This window comes from Heteronotia binoei, chromosome 9, assembly GCF_032191835.1.
Source record: "Heteronotia binoei isolate CCM8104 ecotype False Entrance Well chromosome 9, APGP_CSIRO_Hbin_v1, whole genome shotgun sequence".
NCBI lineage: Eukaryota > Metazoa > Chordata > Lepidosauria > Squamata > Gekkonidae > Heteronotia > Heteronotia binoei.
In genome coordinates this window covers 110,899,863-110,914,487 of record NC_083231.1, presented here as the reverse complement: position 1 = coordinate 110,914,487, position 14,625 = coordinate 110,899,863, and the positions used below count along the sequence as shown (strand labels likewise).

Below are 14,625 nucleotides of genomic sequence, written 5' to 3'. Positions count from 1 at the left end.
CAAACACCTCCCCCTAAATTCACAGGATCTTCATTGCTGTCAGATGGCCAGCTAGCCTCTGCTTAAAAACCTCCAAGGAAGGAGAGCCCACCACCTCCCGAGGAAGCCTGTTCCACTGAGGAATTGCTCTAATGGTCAGGAAGTTCTTCCTAATGTTGAACCGGAAACTCTTTTGATTTCATTTTAACCCATTGGTTCTGGTCCTACCTTCCGGGGCCACAGAAAACAATTCCACACCATCCTCTAGATGACAGCCCTTCAAGTACTTGAAGATGGTGATCCTATCACCTCTCAGCTGCCTCCTCTCCTGGCTAAACATCCCCAGCTCCTTCAACCTTTCCTCATAGGACTTGGTCTCCAGACTCCTCACCATCTTCCTCACCCTCCTCTGGACCCGTTCCAACTTGTCTATATCCTTCTGAAAATGTGGTGGCCAAAACTGAACACAGTACTCCAGGTGAGGTCTTACCAGAGCAGAGTAAAGCGATACCATCACATCACGTGATCTGGACACTATACTTCTGTTGAGACAACCCAAAATTGCATTTGCCTTTTTAGCCACCGCATCACACTGTTGACTCATGTTCAGCATATGATCCACGAAGACCCCTAGATCCTTTTCGCACAGACTACTTCTAAGACAAGTCTCCCCCATCCTATAACCATGCATTGGATTTTTCCTACCTAAATGCAGAACTTTACATTTATCCCTGTTAAAATTAATTTTATTGGTTTTAGCCCAGTTTTCCAGCCTGTCAAGGTCATCCTGTGTCCTGTTTCTGTCTTCTTCTGTGTTTGCAACCCCTCCCAATTTAGTATCATCTGCAAATTTAATAAGCATTCCCTCTATTCCTTCATCCAAATCATTGGATGGTTTCAACATAATAAAAATAAAAAGTCCTGCCATATTTAAATGTGCTACGACAAGCATTAAGCCTGTCACCACTTGGGCCTCACTCTCTCTTTTCCCATCGGCATGGAGGTGGGAACTACATGGAGGGAGAGGGGTTCTGGCTCAGTGGAAGAGCCTCTGCTTGGCATGCAGAAGGTCTCAGGTTCAATCCCTGGCATCTCCGGTTAAAAGGACCAGGCAGTAGGTGACGGGAAAGACCTCAGCCTGAGACTCTGGAGACTAATGGAGAAGGGCTCTGGCTCAGTGGAAGAGCCTCTGCTTAGCAAGCAGAAGGTCTCAGGTTCAATCCCTGGCATCTCCAGTCAAAAGGACCAGGCATTAGGTGATGGAAAAGACCTCAGCCTGAGACCCTGGAGACTAATGGAGAAGGGCTCTGACTCAGTGGAAGAGCCTCTGCTTGGCATGCAGAAGGTCTCAGGTTCAATCCCTGGCATCTCCAGTTAAAAGGACCAGGCAGTAGGTGATGGGAAAGACCTCAGCCTGAGACTCTGGAGACTAATGGAGAAGGGCTCTGACTCAGTGGAAGAGCCTCTGCTTGGTAAGCAGAAGGTCTCAGGTTCAATCCCTGGCATCTCCAGTTAAAAGAACCAGGCATTAGGTGATGGGAAAGACCTCAGCCTGAGACCCTGGAGACTAATGGAGAAGGGCTCTGGCTCAGTGGTAGAGCATCTGCTTGGCATGCAGAAGGTCTCAGGTTCAATCCTTGGCATCTCCAGTTAAAAGGACCAGGCAGTAGGTGATGGGAAAGACCTCTGCCTGAGATCCTGGAAAGCCACTGCCAGTCTGAGTAGACAATACTGACTTTGATGGGCCAAGGGTCTGATTCAGTAGAAGGCAGCTTCTTGTGAGGAGCTGTGGCTCAGTGGAAGAGCCTCTGCTTGGCATGCAGAAGGTTCTGGGTTCAATCCCCCTGACATTTCTGGTTAAAAAGACCACGTGGCAGGTGATATGAAAGACCAATGCCTGAGACCCTGGGGAGCCACTACCAGTCTGAGCAGACAATACTGACCTTCAGGGCTTTTTTCACAGAAAAGGCCCAGCAGGAAATCATTTGCATATTAGCCCATACCCCCTGATGCCAAGCCAATCAGCTGATTGGTGGGGGTCTTTAAAAATGGTGGGGAGGGGTGTGGTGGAGTGCGGTGTCTTTCCTTCACCCAAATCTCAGGCGGGGGAAAGAACAGGTGCAGTACCTCATCCTCGCTCTCGGACTGTATTTCGTGCAGGGGAGGGAGCCCGGGAGTGGGGCTGAGCTGCCTCTTTTCTCCACCTGAGTCTTGGGCAGGGGGGGAAAGCCAGCGCGGGGCCTCGTCCTTGCTCTCGGGCTGTCTTCCCTGCAGGGGAGGCAGCCCGGAAGCAAGGCCGAGCCACCTCTTTCCTCCACCCAAGTCTCGGGTGGGAAGCTGTGCTGGCTGCCGTAAGGGGAGGAGCACCCTGTAGGCCATGTGGCGCCCTAGGTAGCCACCTACATGGCCTACTCCCACACGCCAGGTCTGCCTGTACGTTCCTGCTCAAAAAAACAAATGACCTTGATGAACAAATGACCTGATTCGGTATATGGCAGCTTCATGTTTCCTCCATAAAGGAAGGATTGGAAAGTACAAAGCACGAGTACCAGAAGAACATCAGTGCTAAAAATTTAGATTCAAGCTCAGTAACACCTCAGAAACCAACCAAAATTTGGGGGCGCAAGTTTTCAAGAGTCAAAGCTCTCTTCGTCGGTGTTCAAAATGTAACTCCCGAGTTGGGCCTGCCAAGGACCACCACAGCGACTTCCGTAGCACTTCCAAGTTCCTGAGGCAAGGGATTTTCACAGCCCCTGACAGGGCAACTTGTTGTGACTACTTCCTGTCTCTGGGGAAAGCAACACTTCTGAGGAAACTGCTCCTCGGTCAAATTCAGCCGCTATACCTGCCTGAGGTGGCTTTGCCCCGACAGTCAGTCATGGGAGGACAATGGCTGTTTATGGCATTGTTCTCATGGGAAAACTCAGCTGCACCAATAAGTAGGAAAAGGCTGCGAACACAAAGTCCCATTCAGAAACTGTGTCAAGCGTTTCCTGTCCAGGCACTCCTGAGAGGAAAGTCCAGAAGTTTATCTTAACTTTATAAACAAATGCCAACCATTTCCTTTAAGCAAGTATCAGAAGGAGGTGGGAGGGAAGAACAGGGGCGAGGAGCCCTACTTTCTTGCTCCAGCTTCAAGCAAATTCTTTCTTCTGTAGGACAGCGGGGCTACGAGGCTGCCAACTCCAAGTTGGGAAATTCCTGGAGATTTGGGGAGTGGACCCAGTGGAGGAGAGAGCCTTCTCCAGGGTATAAGCCCATGCAGTCCACCCTCCAAAGCAGCTATCTTCCCCAGGGGAGTTGGTCTCTGTAGTCTGGAGGTTAGCTATGTTTCCAGGGTATCTCCAGGCCTCACCAGGAGGTCAGCAACCCTATGGAATTAACAGGGAAGTAATGGTTTTTGCTGTGTACACTCACTCTCTCTCTCACACACACACACACGAAACTTTCAGATTACTAAAAGCTGTGTGGTGTGCATGCAACAAAAAAGATTAAAGAGACTGTCTAGTTCTATTGGCAGCATATTAAAGTACAAGGCTTACACTCTGATGTGTTTCTGTTATGATGATGGTGTCGCTATTATCCAGCAGACAACCACAGAATTTAAGTGAGAGGCTGTGGCCACCGGCTGTAGCCCATTTTCACTGAGACAACGTGAGCCGGGCAAACTCTACAGCCCTCGACAGCCATCACAGCTACCCTGAAAACCATCTTGGCCTCAGCCTTCCCTAGTCACAGTTTACTTGTAGAGTCCCATCAGTGCGTATAAGATTTTCTCTTGAGTAACAGGAGAGACAGAGAGCATTGTGCAGACATAAATGAATACCAACTAGCAGAACAGACAAACAAATGGAAAGGAAAGTCCATTCTGCATCAACAGCTGATTCTCTCTGAACTTGAACTGGTTGGGATATAGTTCGAATGCTGTGCCTGCATTCTACATCTTTCTCTCTCTCTCCAATTTCTATTGAGGACTGCGGTGTATATATTCTACATACCAATGAGAAAACCTGGGTAATGTTCTGGGATTAGTTTCTCTTCATCGGTTAGTTTCATACCGGACATGCCTTTTAAAATAGGAGATTCTCCCAGCTGAATTTACTGTGGGAAAGCCATTACTGTTCCCCTCACCCTTATCAGTAGTCAAGGTGTTTGTTGGAGAATAAAACACACTGGCAGACGCTGCTTTAAGAATTTAGTGAGAGAGGGGGGGAGATGGAGACGTCAGTGCTTTACAGCCTGAGTTTCCCCCATTGTTATTTGGAAGTGATTACTTTCCTAATCTCCTATTTAAAACAAAACATGCCAAGTGCGAAACTGACCAATAAGAACAGACCAATTAGCCTGCCAGGGGAGGGGAGGGGAAAATTCCAAGGAAATGTTTCTACTTTTAAAGGCTTGGAAGCGAATTAAGGGGTGGGGGGGAATACTGCTCTGAAAAACCACTCCTGGAAACTACGGAGATACAGAGGAGTGACAGCAGAATGTTGAGAAAAGGATGTGGAAAGAATTTCAAAATCTGATGGGAGAGTGGGGGGGGGGTGCAAGTGAATATGGAAGCAGGTTTTTGAAGCGAAGGAGGTGGGAGGTGAGAGCCATAGTAAATGCAAAAGCAGAAAGGGCTGAAGAGAAAGACGGCTCTATGCACCTGAATTGATTCATGGAAGTTTGATTTTAGTGAAAACTAAGGAATGAAATGCTAGAGTGTGTCTCCTTGTGAAACACTCTAACATTTTGCAAAAACTCTATGGTTTTACTACAGCACACTGGCACATTAGACCTTTTTTCTCCATTCCCGCAAGGGAATTTCTGGAAGTCCTCCTGCTATAGCATCCCTAGAACGACGTTTCTGAAGATCACAGACACAAGGACTGTATCATCTTCCACAATGGCTTTCTCATGGACAAGTTTCCTTGCCCACTCTAAAAGCCAGTTCTTGCCACTCTGACCACCACCCAAAGCACCATAATCCTTGCTAAAAAGCAACCAGGGAAAGGCTACATGTAAAGGAAGGCTGTCTGCAGAGGGTTTGAACAGGCTGTCAATAGAGAAGAACTGCATATTTATACCCCACCCTTTTTCTCTGAATCAGAGACTCAGAGCAGCTTACAATCTCCTATATCTTCTCCCCCTACAACAGACACCCTGTGAGGTGGGTGCGGCTGAGAGAGCTCTCCCAGAAGCTGCCCTTTCAAGGACAGTTCTGTGAGAGCAATGGCTGACCCAAGGCCATGCCAGCAGCTGCAAGCGGAGGAGTGGGGAATCAAACCCGGCTCTCCCATAGAAGAGTCCGCACACTTAACCACTACATCAAACTGGCTAGAGTCAAGAGTCAAGAGGTTGCCCAAGAAACGAGACCAACAGAACGGCTGGCAGAGAAGGCCTGGAACCGAGTCACGCCACCCGTTATAAGTGGCCCAAAAGCAGAAGCCAACAAACAGCCACTCGTCAAAGCGGGACCAGAGAGTCCTCTAGCTAAAGAGCTGAGCACAGCTCACAGCCCAAAAGGAATTCAGAATGTCAGGCACAGTAGGGAAAGAAGCACGTCAAAAGGCATTTTCTTTTGCTTGATACTCTCCACAAGGGCAGTAACACTGCAAAACATCAGGTATGAGGCTGCGAGTGAGGAAGAACCTGTTATCTGATTGGGGCGTTTCTTCCTACAAGAGCAATTACAGCTGCATGCATTCAATACAGCAGTTTTTGGGACGGTGAGAGGACACCACCACCGCCACCCCCAAAAAACAAATCTAACCCACCTAAATATGAACACACATGAAGTTGCTTTATATTGAATCAGGCAGTTAGTCCAACAAGGTCAGTACTGTCTACTCAGACCGGCAGTAGCTACTAGTGTCCTGGCCCCACTGGTGGACCTCCTGATGGCACTTGGGGGTTTTTTTGGCCACTGTGTGACACAGAGTGTTGGACTGGATGGGCCATTGGCCTGATCCAACATGGCGTCTCTTATGTTCTTATGTGACACAGAGTGTTGGACTGGATGGGCCATTGGCCTGATCCAACATGGTGTCTCTTATGTTCTTATGTCTGGGGCAAGTGATGTTCTGTATTCTTGGTGCTTGCAGGGGGGGCACAGTGGAAGGGCTTCTAGCCTCCTGATGGTACTTGGCTTTTTTGGCCACTGTGTGACACAGAGTGTTGGACTGGATGGGCCATTGGCCTGATCCAACATGGCTTCTCTTATGTTCTTCTGTGACACAGAGTGTTGGACTGGATGGGCCATTGGCCTGATCCAACATGGTGTCTCTTATGTTCATATGGCTCTCCAGGGTCTCAGGCAGAGGCTTTTCCCCAACACCTACTGCCTGGTCCCTTTAACTGGAGATGCCAGAAATTGAACTTGGGACTTTCCGCATGGAGAACAGAGGCCCTTCCACTGAGGCACAGTTCCTCAACTGAAAGAGAATAGCGAGAGATACCCAGAGTAAGGTTGCAAGGTCCTACCACGCAGATGGAGGTGGTTGGGCGATGGGCTTATAAGGGCATGCCCACCTGACTTCCAACATGACCCAGAAGTGATGTATGCACATTGGGGATGTCAAGGCGATGCTCTGGTTTTTGGGCAAAAACTCCATGGTAGGATTAGCTTCTACCATAGAGTTTCACCTTGATGTCTTTGATGTGCCTACATCACTTCCAAGATATACAGGCACGTCACTGAAGTTTCAGGTGTTCCTCCCCTATGGGGGGGTGTCCCCCCCACCAGGCAGCTGATCAATGGCAGAGAGGGGGGGCTGGCAGCAGGGGACCCCCACCCCCACCAGGAGGTCTAGCATCCCTATCCTAGAGACAACGGGTGCTTTCTCAAGGCCAACGCCATGCTGGGAATTATTAGGAAGGGAATTGAAAACAAATCAGCCAGTATCATAATGCCCCTGTATAAATCGATGGTGCGGTCTCATTTGGAATACTGTGTGCAATTCTGGTCACTGCACCTCAAAAAGGATATTAGAGCATTGGAAAAAGTCCAGAAAAGGGCAACAAGAACGATTAAAGGGTTGGAACACTTTCCCTATGAAGGAAGGTTAAAACGCTTGGGGCTCTTTAGCTTGGAGAAACATCGACTGCGGGGTGACATGATAGAGGTTTGCAAGATTATGCATGGGATGGAGAAAGTAGAGAAAGAAGTACTTTTCTCCCTTTCTCACAATACAAGAACTCATGGGCATTCGATGAAATTGCTGAGCAGTCAGGTTAAAACGGATAAAAGGAAGTACTTCTTCACCCAAAGGGTGATTAACATGTGGAATTCACTGCCACAGGAGGTGGTGGCGGCTACAAGCATAGCCACCTTCAAGAGGGGGTTAGATAAAAATATGGAGCAGAGGTCCATCAGTGGCTATTAGTCACAGTGTGTATATATATGTATGTATATATATATAATTTTTTTTGGCCACTGTGTGACAGTGTGTTGGAATGGATGGGGCATTGGCCTGATCCAACACGGCTTCTCTTATGTTCTTATGACTGTTTGCAAGTAGATTTCGCTGTTCTTACACAGCAAACATCCCGTTGCAAAGCGTGTTATTTAGTGTGTGTGAACGCAGCCAAATGACTTGTTGATTCCTGCATTACACTGATCTTCAAAAGACAGAGCTGGTAGCTAGAAGGGAACCGGGCCACATCTTGAGCCACAGAAAGGTTTGTAGATTAAATTGAGCATCTTTAAGTGCAGCCGGAGGCTCTCTGGAAACTCCTCCAACAGCTGAGGGAAGGCGCAGTTCTCTGAAAGGCTCTAAAGCACTCAGCCCTGTCGAACAAGCCACATCAATCATTACAAACAATTTGTGGTTCGCTTCCATCTCTTCATATTAGCCACATTAATCTACTGCTTATTCTGGAGAGGGCTCTAATTAACCTTCCATGCTGCACAGTCCGAGCAACTAATTTTCAATCACTCTGCAGCAGGAACCCAAAAAACAGGCCTCCCCCGCCCCACCCCTATGAAACCACCGAGCTTCCTTTAACACTTCCCGTAACCGAGCCAACAAACAGAAATCTGCCGTCCTCCGCTACCCGATGAAGTCACAGGGGCAGCCACGAGTTTCTCAGGAATTCATATTTGCAGAGCCAAAATCTTATCTTGAAAGGATAAAGGTGGAGCTCTAACTTTTTTTTTTCCACCTTGCAAAATTGGGTTTTCTCGTCGCACACGTGTGGGTAGGCATTTTACCAACCAAGACAGGAACGTACCAGGCAGCCTCGGTGGAGGGTCCTGCTTCCGTCATTACATTCCCTATCGAAAACAACTGGATGCATATAGAAGCCAGGAACATCTCTGGGTGTCTTACTCCAGAACAGCAGAGACCTTGTCAAGGCTACTGAAGGGGCATGGGTAGGGTCACCAGGCCTCTCACCAATGGCCCTTGTTGTCCACCAACCGTCAGAACCAGGGGTCGTTTTGTAGAAAAATAGGTGGTGGAGCTCATCAGCCCCCCCAGCCAAAAGCAACTCGATGCAAGAAAGGAGAGTACCGGGTGAGCAAGGCCTGCTTGGGCTGGCTAGAGATCCAGTCAGCCCAAGCAGGCCTCGCTCGCCTGGGGCTCTCCTGGGCTGCCCCCCAGTCAAAAGGCCAGCAAGCCACCCGCCACCCAAAATCACATAAGAAGTGGAGAAAGGGGGGTGCAGGCTTCTCCAGGAGTTAATGAGGGCAGCTGGGGGCATGGCAAAGCCCCTGGTGGCCGTCCGGCTGCCTGCTCTCCTAATCTAGGGATTGTTATGCAGCTGCACCTACTATTCATTGGACAAGGTAGGTAGGGAGAAAGAGGGGGAACCCTCAGAAAGGTTCAGGAACTGCACTCCTGTGAGCTCCTGCTGAATCTGAGGCCTGGTCAGAACAACAGTGAGAGAAAAAAATATTAAACGGCCACCGACATCTATTTTTGCTACGTAATTTCTGTGTGCAACCTGGAAGTGACAGTAGGTAACTCTAAGAATCACAAGAAGCTCTATGGTTTTGCCACAGGTGCTTCCGGTGATTCCTAGAGCTACCCATTGTCACTTCCTGGTTATATCAGGAAGTGACAGTGACAGTAGCTGTGTCACATGTCGTGCATGTCAACCCTCCCACTGGTTGTCTGGCACTGCCCATCAGCCCAAATCATAGGCCTGCAGGAACGAACAAAGCAAAGACTCTTGACACTTGAGCAGCAAAAGAGGATTAATTTGTATTAATGGGAGGGTCCAATGGGAATCTGTCTGTGCCAGTCGGCAAGAGATAGGTTAGAGAGGAGCAGGCGAAGAAAGAGCCACAATTTCGTCAAAGGGACACAGAGAGAGAGAGGGAATATCCATATCCTTGGAAGAGCAGTGAGATCCCAGTGGGAGGCACAACAGCAAGTAGCAGAAAATTAAGCATTTCTTTGGCTGTTGCCCAACCATAATAATCGTTTTTAATGCTTTATTACTGGTGCAACTGTTCCAGGAAGCACAAGGTGTGGGCATTTAATAACCCCCTTGATTATAGCAGTCTTGAAATCATAACCAGGAACTCCATGAAGAAAGGGAGGCAGTTGCTAGTGTAGTTAAGGTTCTATGAAATTTGTGATAAGCCCATTCACTTCAGTGTCTTCCTGCAGAGCAGACAAGCCGCACAAGTTGTGTTTCTTGCACCAACAACACCAGAGTTTGCTAGGGTTTTGCATCCCCGACAATAACAGGATAAGGAACCACCACACCTTACCACCTGGCACACAGGAACAAACCATCTACCGAGTAGAGGACCACAGATAATTAGGATAATTTTCTAACAGCAACTACTGTGAGGACAGACGGAAACAGGAGTACCAAGGCAGGCAACCCGCCCACTTCCTGAGGCTCTCGTGCTGACTCCACTTTACACAGCGGTGGCAACAAAAACAGAGGGGGCATTATCATGTGACATCACTTTCTGCTGGAACCCAGAAGTGACATCACCACCTTGTGTAATGGTCTAGGAATTTTACCACCGAGACTGAGGGAAATCCTAGAGCATCAAGCAACGTGATGGTGTCACTTCCTGGTTCCCAGAGAGAAGTGTTGTGACGGCACTGTGTAAAGCCATTTTGCACGTCCCCACCCTCCAAATGCTCCAGGGTCTCAAGCTGAGGTTTTTCACGCTGACTTGCCTGGACCCTTTTTAGTTGGAGATTGAACCTGGGACCTTCTGCTTACCAAGCAGATGCTCTACCACTGGGCCACCGTCTCTCCCTTCGTGTCCACTAGCACCTTACAAGTTTTCGAGAGTCAAAGTTCCCTGCGTCAGATATTAAGTTTCAACTCTCAAAAGTTCACACCTCGAAGTCCTGTTGGTCTCTAAGGTGCTATTCAACTTGAACCTAGTTATTGCTGTTCTTGGATTCAAATCTAGCTGTTCTAGGGTGTGTTCACACAACACAAAATAACGAGTTTTGCGATTAGATTTTTGCTATTCTTACAAAGTTAAATATTCAGTGGCAAAACGCATTATTTTGTGTAGTGTGAACACACCTTGTTATTATTTACATGTCTGGAATACACATAAGAATCTCACTAGTGAAACGTCACATGAACACACACACACTTGAAGTTGCCTTATACCGAATCTGACCCTTGGCCCATCAAAGTCAGTATTGTCTACTAAGGCTGGCAGCAGCTCTCCAGGGTCTCAGTCTGAGGTCTTTCACATCACCTCCTACCTGATCCTATTGCCGGGGATTGAACTTGGGACTTTCTGCATGCCAAGCAGATGCTCTGCCACTGAGTCGCAGCCCCTCCCCTGTCCTGTCAGCCTGGCTAATAAAACAAATCGCAGTTGATGTCTGTGCCAGAAAGGATTAGAACAACCTGGGGAAGGGGTTGTCTACTGGGTAACAAAAAAGCTGTCCTTCCCTCACTGCCAAAACCCTAGAGATATCACAGCCATCTAAGTGCATTTTATCTTTTCTACGAATGGTAAGAACATAAGAACATAAGAGAAGCCATGTTAGATCAGGCCAATGGCCCATCCAGTCCAACATTCTGTGTCACACAGTGGCAAAAATTTTATATATATATATATATATATATATACACACACACACACACACACACACTGTGGCTAATAGCCACTGATGGACCCCTGCTCCATATTTTTATCTAACCCCCTCTTGAAGCTGGCTATGCTTGTGGCCGCCACCACCTCCTGTGGCAGTGAATTCCACATGTTAATCACCCTTTGGGTGAAGAACTACTTCCTTTTATCCGTTTTAACCTGTCTGCTCAGCAATTTCATCGAATGCCCACGAGTTCTTGTATTGTGAGAAAGGGAGAAAAGTACTTCTTTCTCTACTTTCTCCATCCCATGCATTATCTTGTAAACCTCGATCATGTCACCCCGCAGTCGACGTTTCTCCAAGCTAAAGAGTCCCAAGCGTTTCAACCTTCCTTCATAGGGAAAGTGTTCTAGCCCTTTAATCATTCTAGTCGCCCTTTTCTGGACTTTCTCCAATGCTATAATATCCTTTTTTAGGTGCGGCGACCAGAACTGCACACCGTACTCCAAATGAGACCGCACCATCGATTTATACAGGGGCATTATGATACTGGCTGATTTGTTTTCAATTCCTTTCCTAATAATTCCCAGCATGGCGTTGGCCTTTTTTATTGCAAACGCACACTGTCTTGACATTTTCAGTGAGTTATCTACCATGACCCCAAGATCTCTCTCTTGGTCAGTCTCTGCCAGTTCACACCCCATCAACTTGTATTTGTAGCTGGGATTCTTGGCCCCAATGTGCATCACTTTGCACTTGGCCACACTGAACCGCATCTGCCACGTTGACGCCCACTCACCCAGCCTCAACAGATCCCTTTGGAGTTCCTCACAATCCTCTCTGGTTCTCACCACCCTGAACAATTTAGTGTCATCCGCAAACTTGGCCACTTCGCTGCTCACTCCCAACTCTAAATCATTTATGAACAAGTTAAAGAGCATGGGACCCAGTACCGAGCCCTGCGGCACCCCACTGCTTACCGTCCTCCACTGCGAAGACTGCCCATTTATACTCTCTCTGCTTCCTATTACTCAGCCAATTTTTGATCCACAAGAGGACCTGTCGTTTTACTCCATGACTCTCAAGCTTTCTAAGGAGCCTTTGATGAGGAACTTTGTCAAAAGCTTTCTGGAAGTCAAGGTAAACAACATCTATCGGGTCTCCTTTGTCCACATGTTTGTTCACCCCCTCAAAGAAATGTAACAGGTTAGGTAAGCTTTTACAACCATGGGAAACGTAGCCAGAAATAATAATAAAGTTCCTTTCTTTAAGCAAACACACATGACTGTTGTTTTCAGCAGAATGCTAATTTTCTTCTGTGCTTACTCGTGCAAGAATTTCTGGGGCGAGACAGGCCTCTGTAAGCTCCACAGGCTTACCTACACCTGTGTAAATCCACAGTTCTAGGGTGATCCACAGAAACCTGAAGCTTCCATGTGGGAAATCTTAAACACGTTTTCTGCTCTTTCGAGAGACATCCTCCATTCGTTATGGAAAGAAGAAATCTACCCAGGGCTCTTTTTCTAGCAGGAACTCCTCTGCATATTAGGCCACACACCCCTGATGTAGCCAATCTTCCAAAAGCTTAGAGGGCTCTTAGGAAAGGGCCTACTATAAGCTCGAGGAGGACTGGCTACATCGAGGGCGTGGCCTAATATGCAGAGGAGCTCCTGCTACAAAAAGAGCCCTGAATCTACCTATACAAGGTACAAAACTGCTCTTTCCTGGTGTATGCAGAAAGGAAGGGGGGGGGGAGAGAAACGCCTCCTTTAGTGTGTTCACTTGGAGGGGCGGGGAAAAGAGAGAAAAAGACTCTCTTGACACAGGAAGTCGTGACCTGCTCGCAAAAGGAATCCCACAGAAAAAAAAAGAGATCCTCTTAGAGGGCGGGCCCCACCTCTGACCCTCCATGACCTTCTCTCAAAGCCACCTCTGTCGGCCTCATTTAGCGTCAGGTTCACCGTATGGGTTTCTTCAGCTTTATCCCTGCCCAGCTGCCATTCAGCACTGATCATTGCACGTCCCCAAAAGCTGTCTCGAAACTGAAGTAGAGGTGAGAAGGGTACATTATTTCAGCAACACGGAGACGCTGCAGCATCCAGAGTGTATACAAACGTCCTCCAAGCACAGAACCGTGTGTGCGTTTTCTTTAAAGACACCTCTACTCATTGCCACTGCTGATTTAGCGCAAAATTCAGGCCACACGAAAACTGAGAGCGAAAAAAAGGTTTCGTGCCTTTGAAAAGAAACCTGACCGGCGACGCCTTGGCCCCAGAACGAAGCAGGAGATTTCTTACCTTCCACCTCCTCGTCGTCGCACACATGTTTCAGGAACGATGCCCCCCGGTCCAGCACCGCCTCATCCTCCATCCTGTAGTAGTAGAAAAGAAAGAAAGAATGCTCAGACTTCTCCTGGAGGGAGCTGCTGGAACCGGCCCAGCTCCTGGGAAGGTTCACTTGCAGACTGTTATTCATGATAGGAGAGAGCCGGGAGTCGTCTTTCACACCGGGATGACCACTCTGTTGTGTGGTGCCACGCCGCTCAGCTCCTAGCCTCAGGAGGGCATCGCAGTAGAGGCCTCAGGGGAGGGAAAGGTAATGACAGCTAGCTGCCTTCTTTTCTCTGAGAGAGGCCTCAGAGGGAGATGCGGGCCAGCGCACGAGAGGTCTCGGAATTGAGGTTGGGCAGTTGGCTCCTCAGAGATCTCCTAACAAGGGAGCCGCCCACAGACAGAGTGGACGCGCATCCCGTACACGGCGGCCGACACGGGCAAGCATCCTGAGCGCAGAGACGCAGCCGAGGCTCTGGCCGGCCCCCTTAATGCCGGCAGGGCACACTTCTTCGATGCGAGGCAAAGCAGCGCGTCACATGTTGGCCTTACAGAAATCTGACATCGGGGGATTATCCGGAGACCGAGCTCTGGCAAGTCAGGACACTGGAGCCTCATTTGCATAAGTGTCATATGGTCCCTGGTGTACTGTTTTTCTTCCCTTCTCTGTCTCCCTCCCACACACACAGGGGTCCTCCCACGGCTTCCCTCCGAGTCCCACACCTCACATTCCCCACAGAAGATTTTTAAAGTTCCTGGATCTTACAAGAACAGCTAAAATTCTTATACACCGATGCCACTTCATAAAGTTAGCATATATATATAGCATTAGCAGTTCTCACAAACTTTTTCTTTTCTGACAAGCTGCAGCCAATTTATGGAGACCCCAAGGGCCAGGTTGGTCAAACTTGCTTAATGTAATACCCACAGAGAATAAACATAAGGCTTTTTTTGTAAAAAAAAAGCCCAGCAGGAACTCATTTGCATATTGGGCCACACTCCTGACATCACTGTTGTTTCACACAAGGCCTTTTTTGTAGAAAAAGCCCACCAGGAATTCATTTGCACATTAGGCCACACCCCCTGGCATCACCATTGTTTCACACAAGGCCTTTTTTTTTTTTAGAAAAAGCCCACCAGGAACTCATTTGCACATTAGGCCACACCCCCTGGCATCACCATTGTTTCGCACAAGGCTTTTTTTAAGAAAAAGCCCACCAAGAACTCATTTGCATATTAAGGCACACCCCCTGGCATCACCATTGTTTCACACAATTTTTTAAAGAAAAAGCCCAAGAACACAT

General features: G+C 48.2%; 1 protein-coding gene across 1 annotated transcript in view; it reads right to left on the bottom strand.

Moving 5' to 3' along the window:
- The window catches only part of SLC4A4 (solute carrier family 4 member 4), a 287,851-nt gene extending 274,058 nt beyond the window's left edge, over positions 1–13,793 (bottom strand). Inside the window, exon 1 of the mRNA XM_060247411.1 lies at positions 13,289–13,793. Coding sequence (XP_060103394.1) covers positions 13,289–13,466 — 178 coding nt within the window. The 5' untranslated portion in view covers positions 13,467–13,793. The remainder of the gene's footprint in view (positions 1–13,288) is intronic.
- Positions 13,794–14,625: the final 832 nt, after the last annotated feature.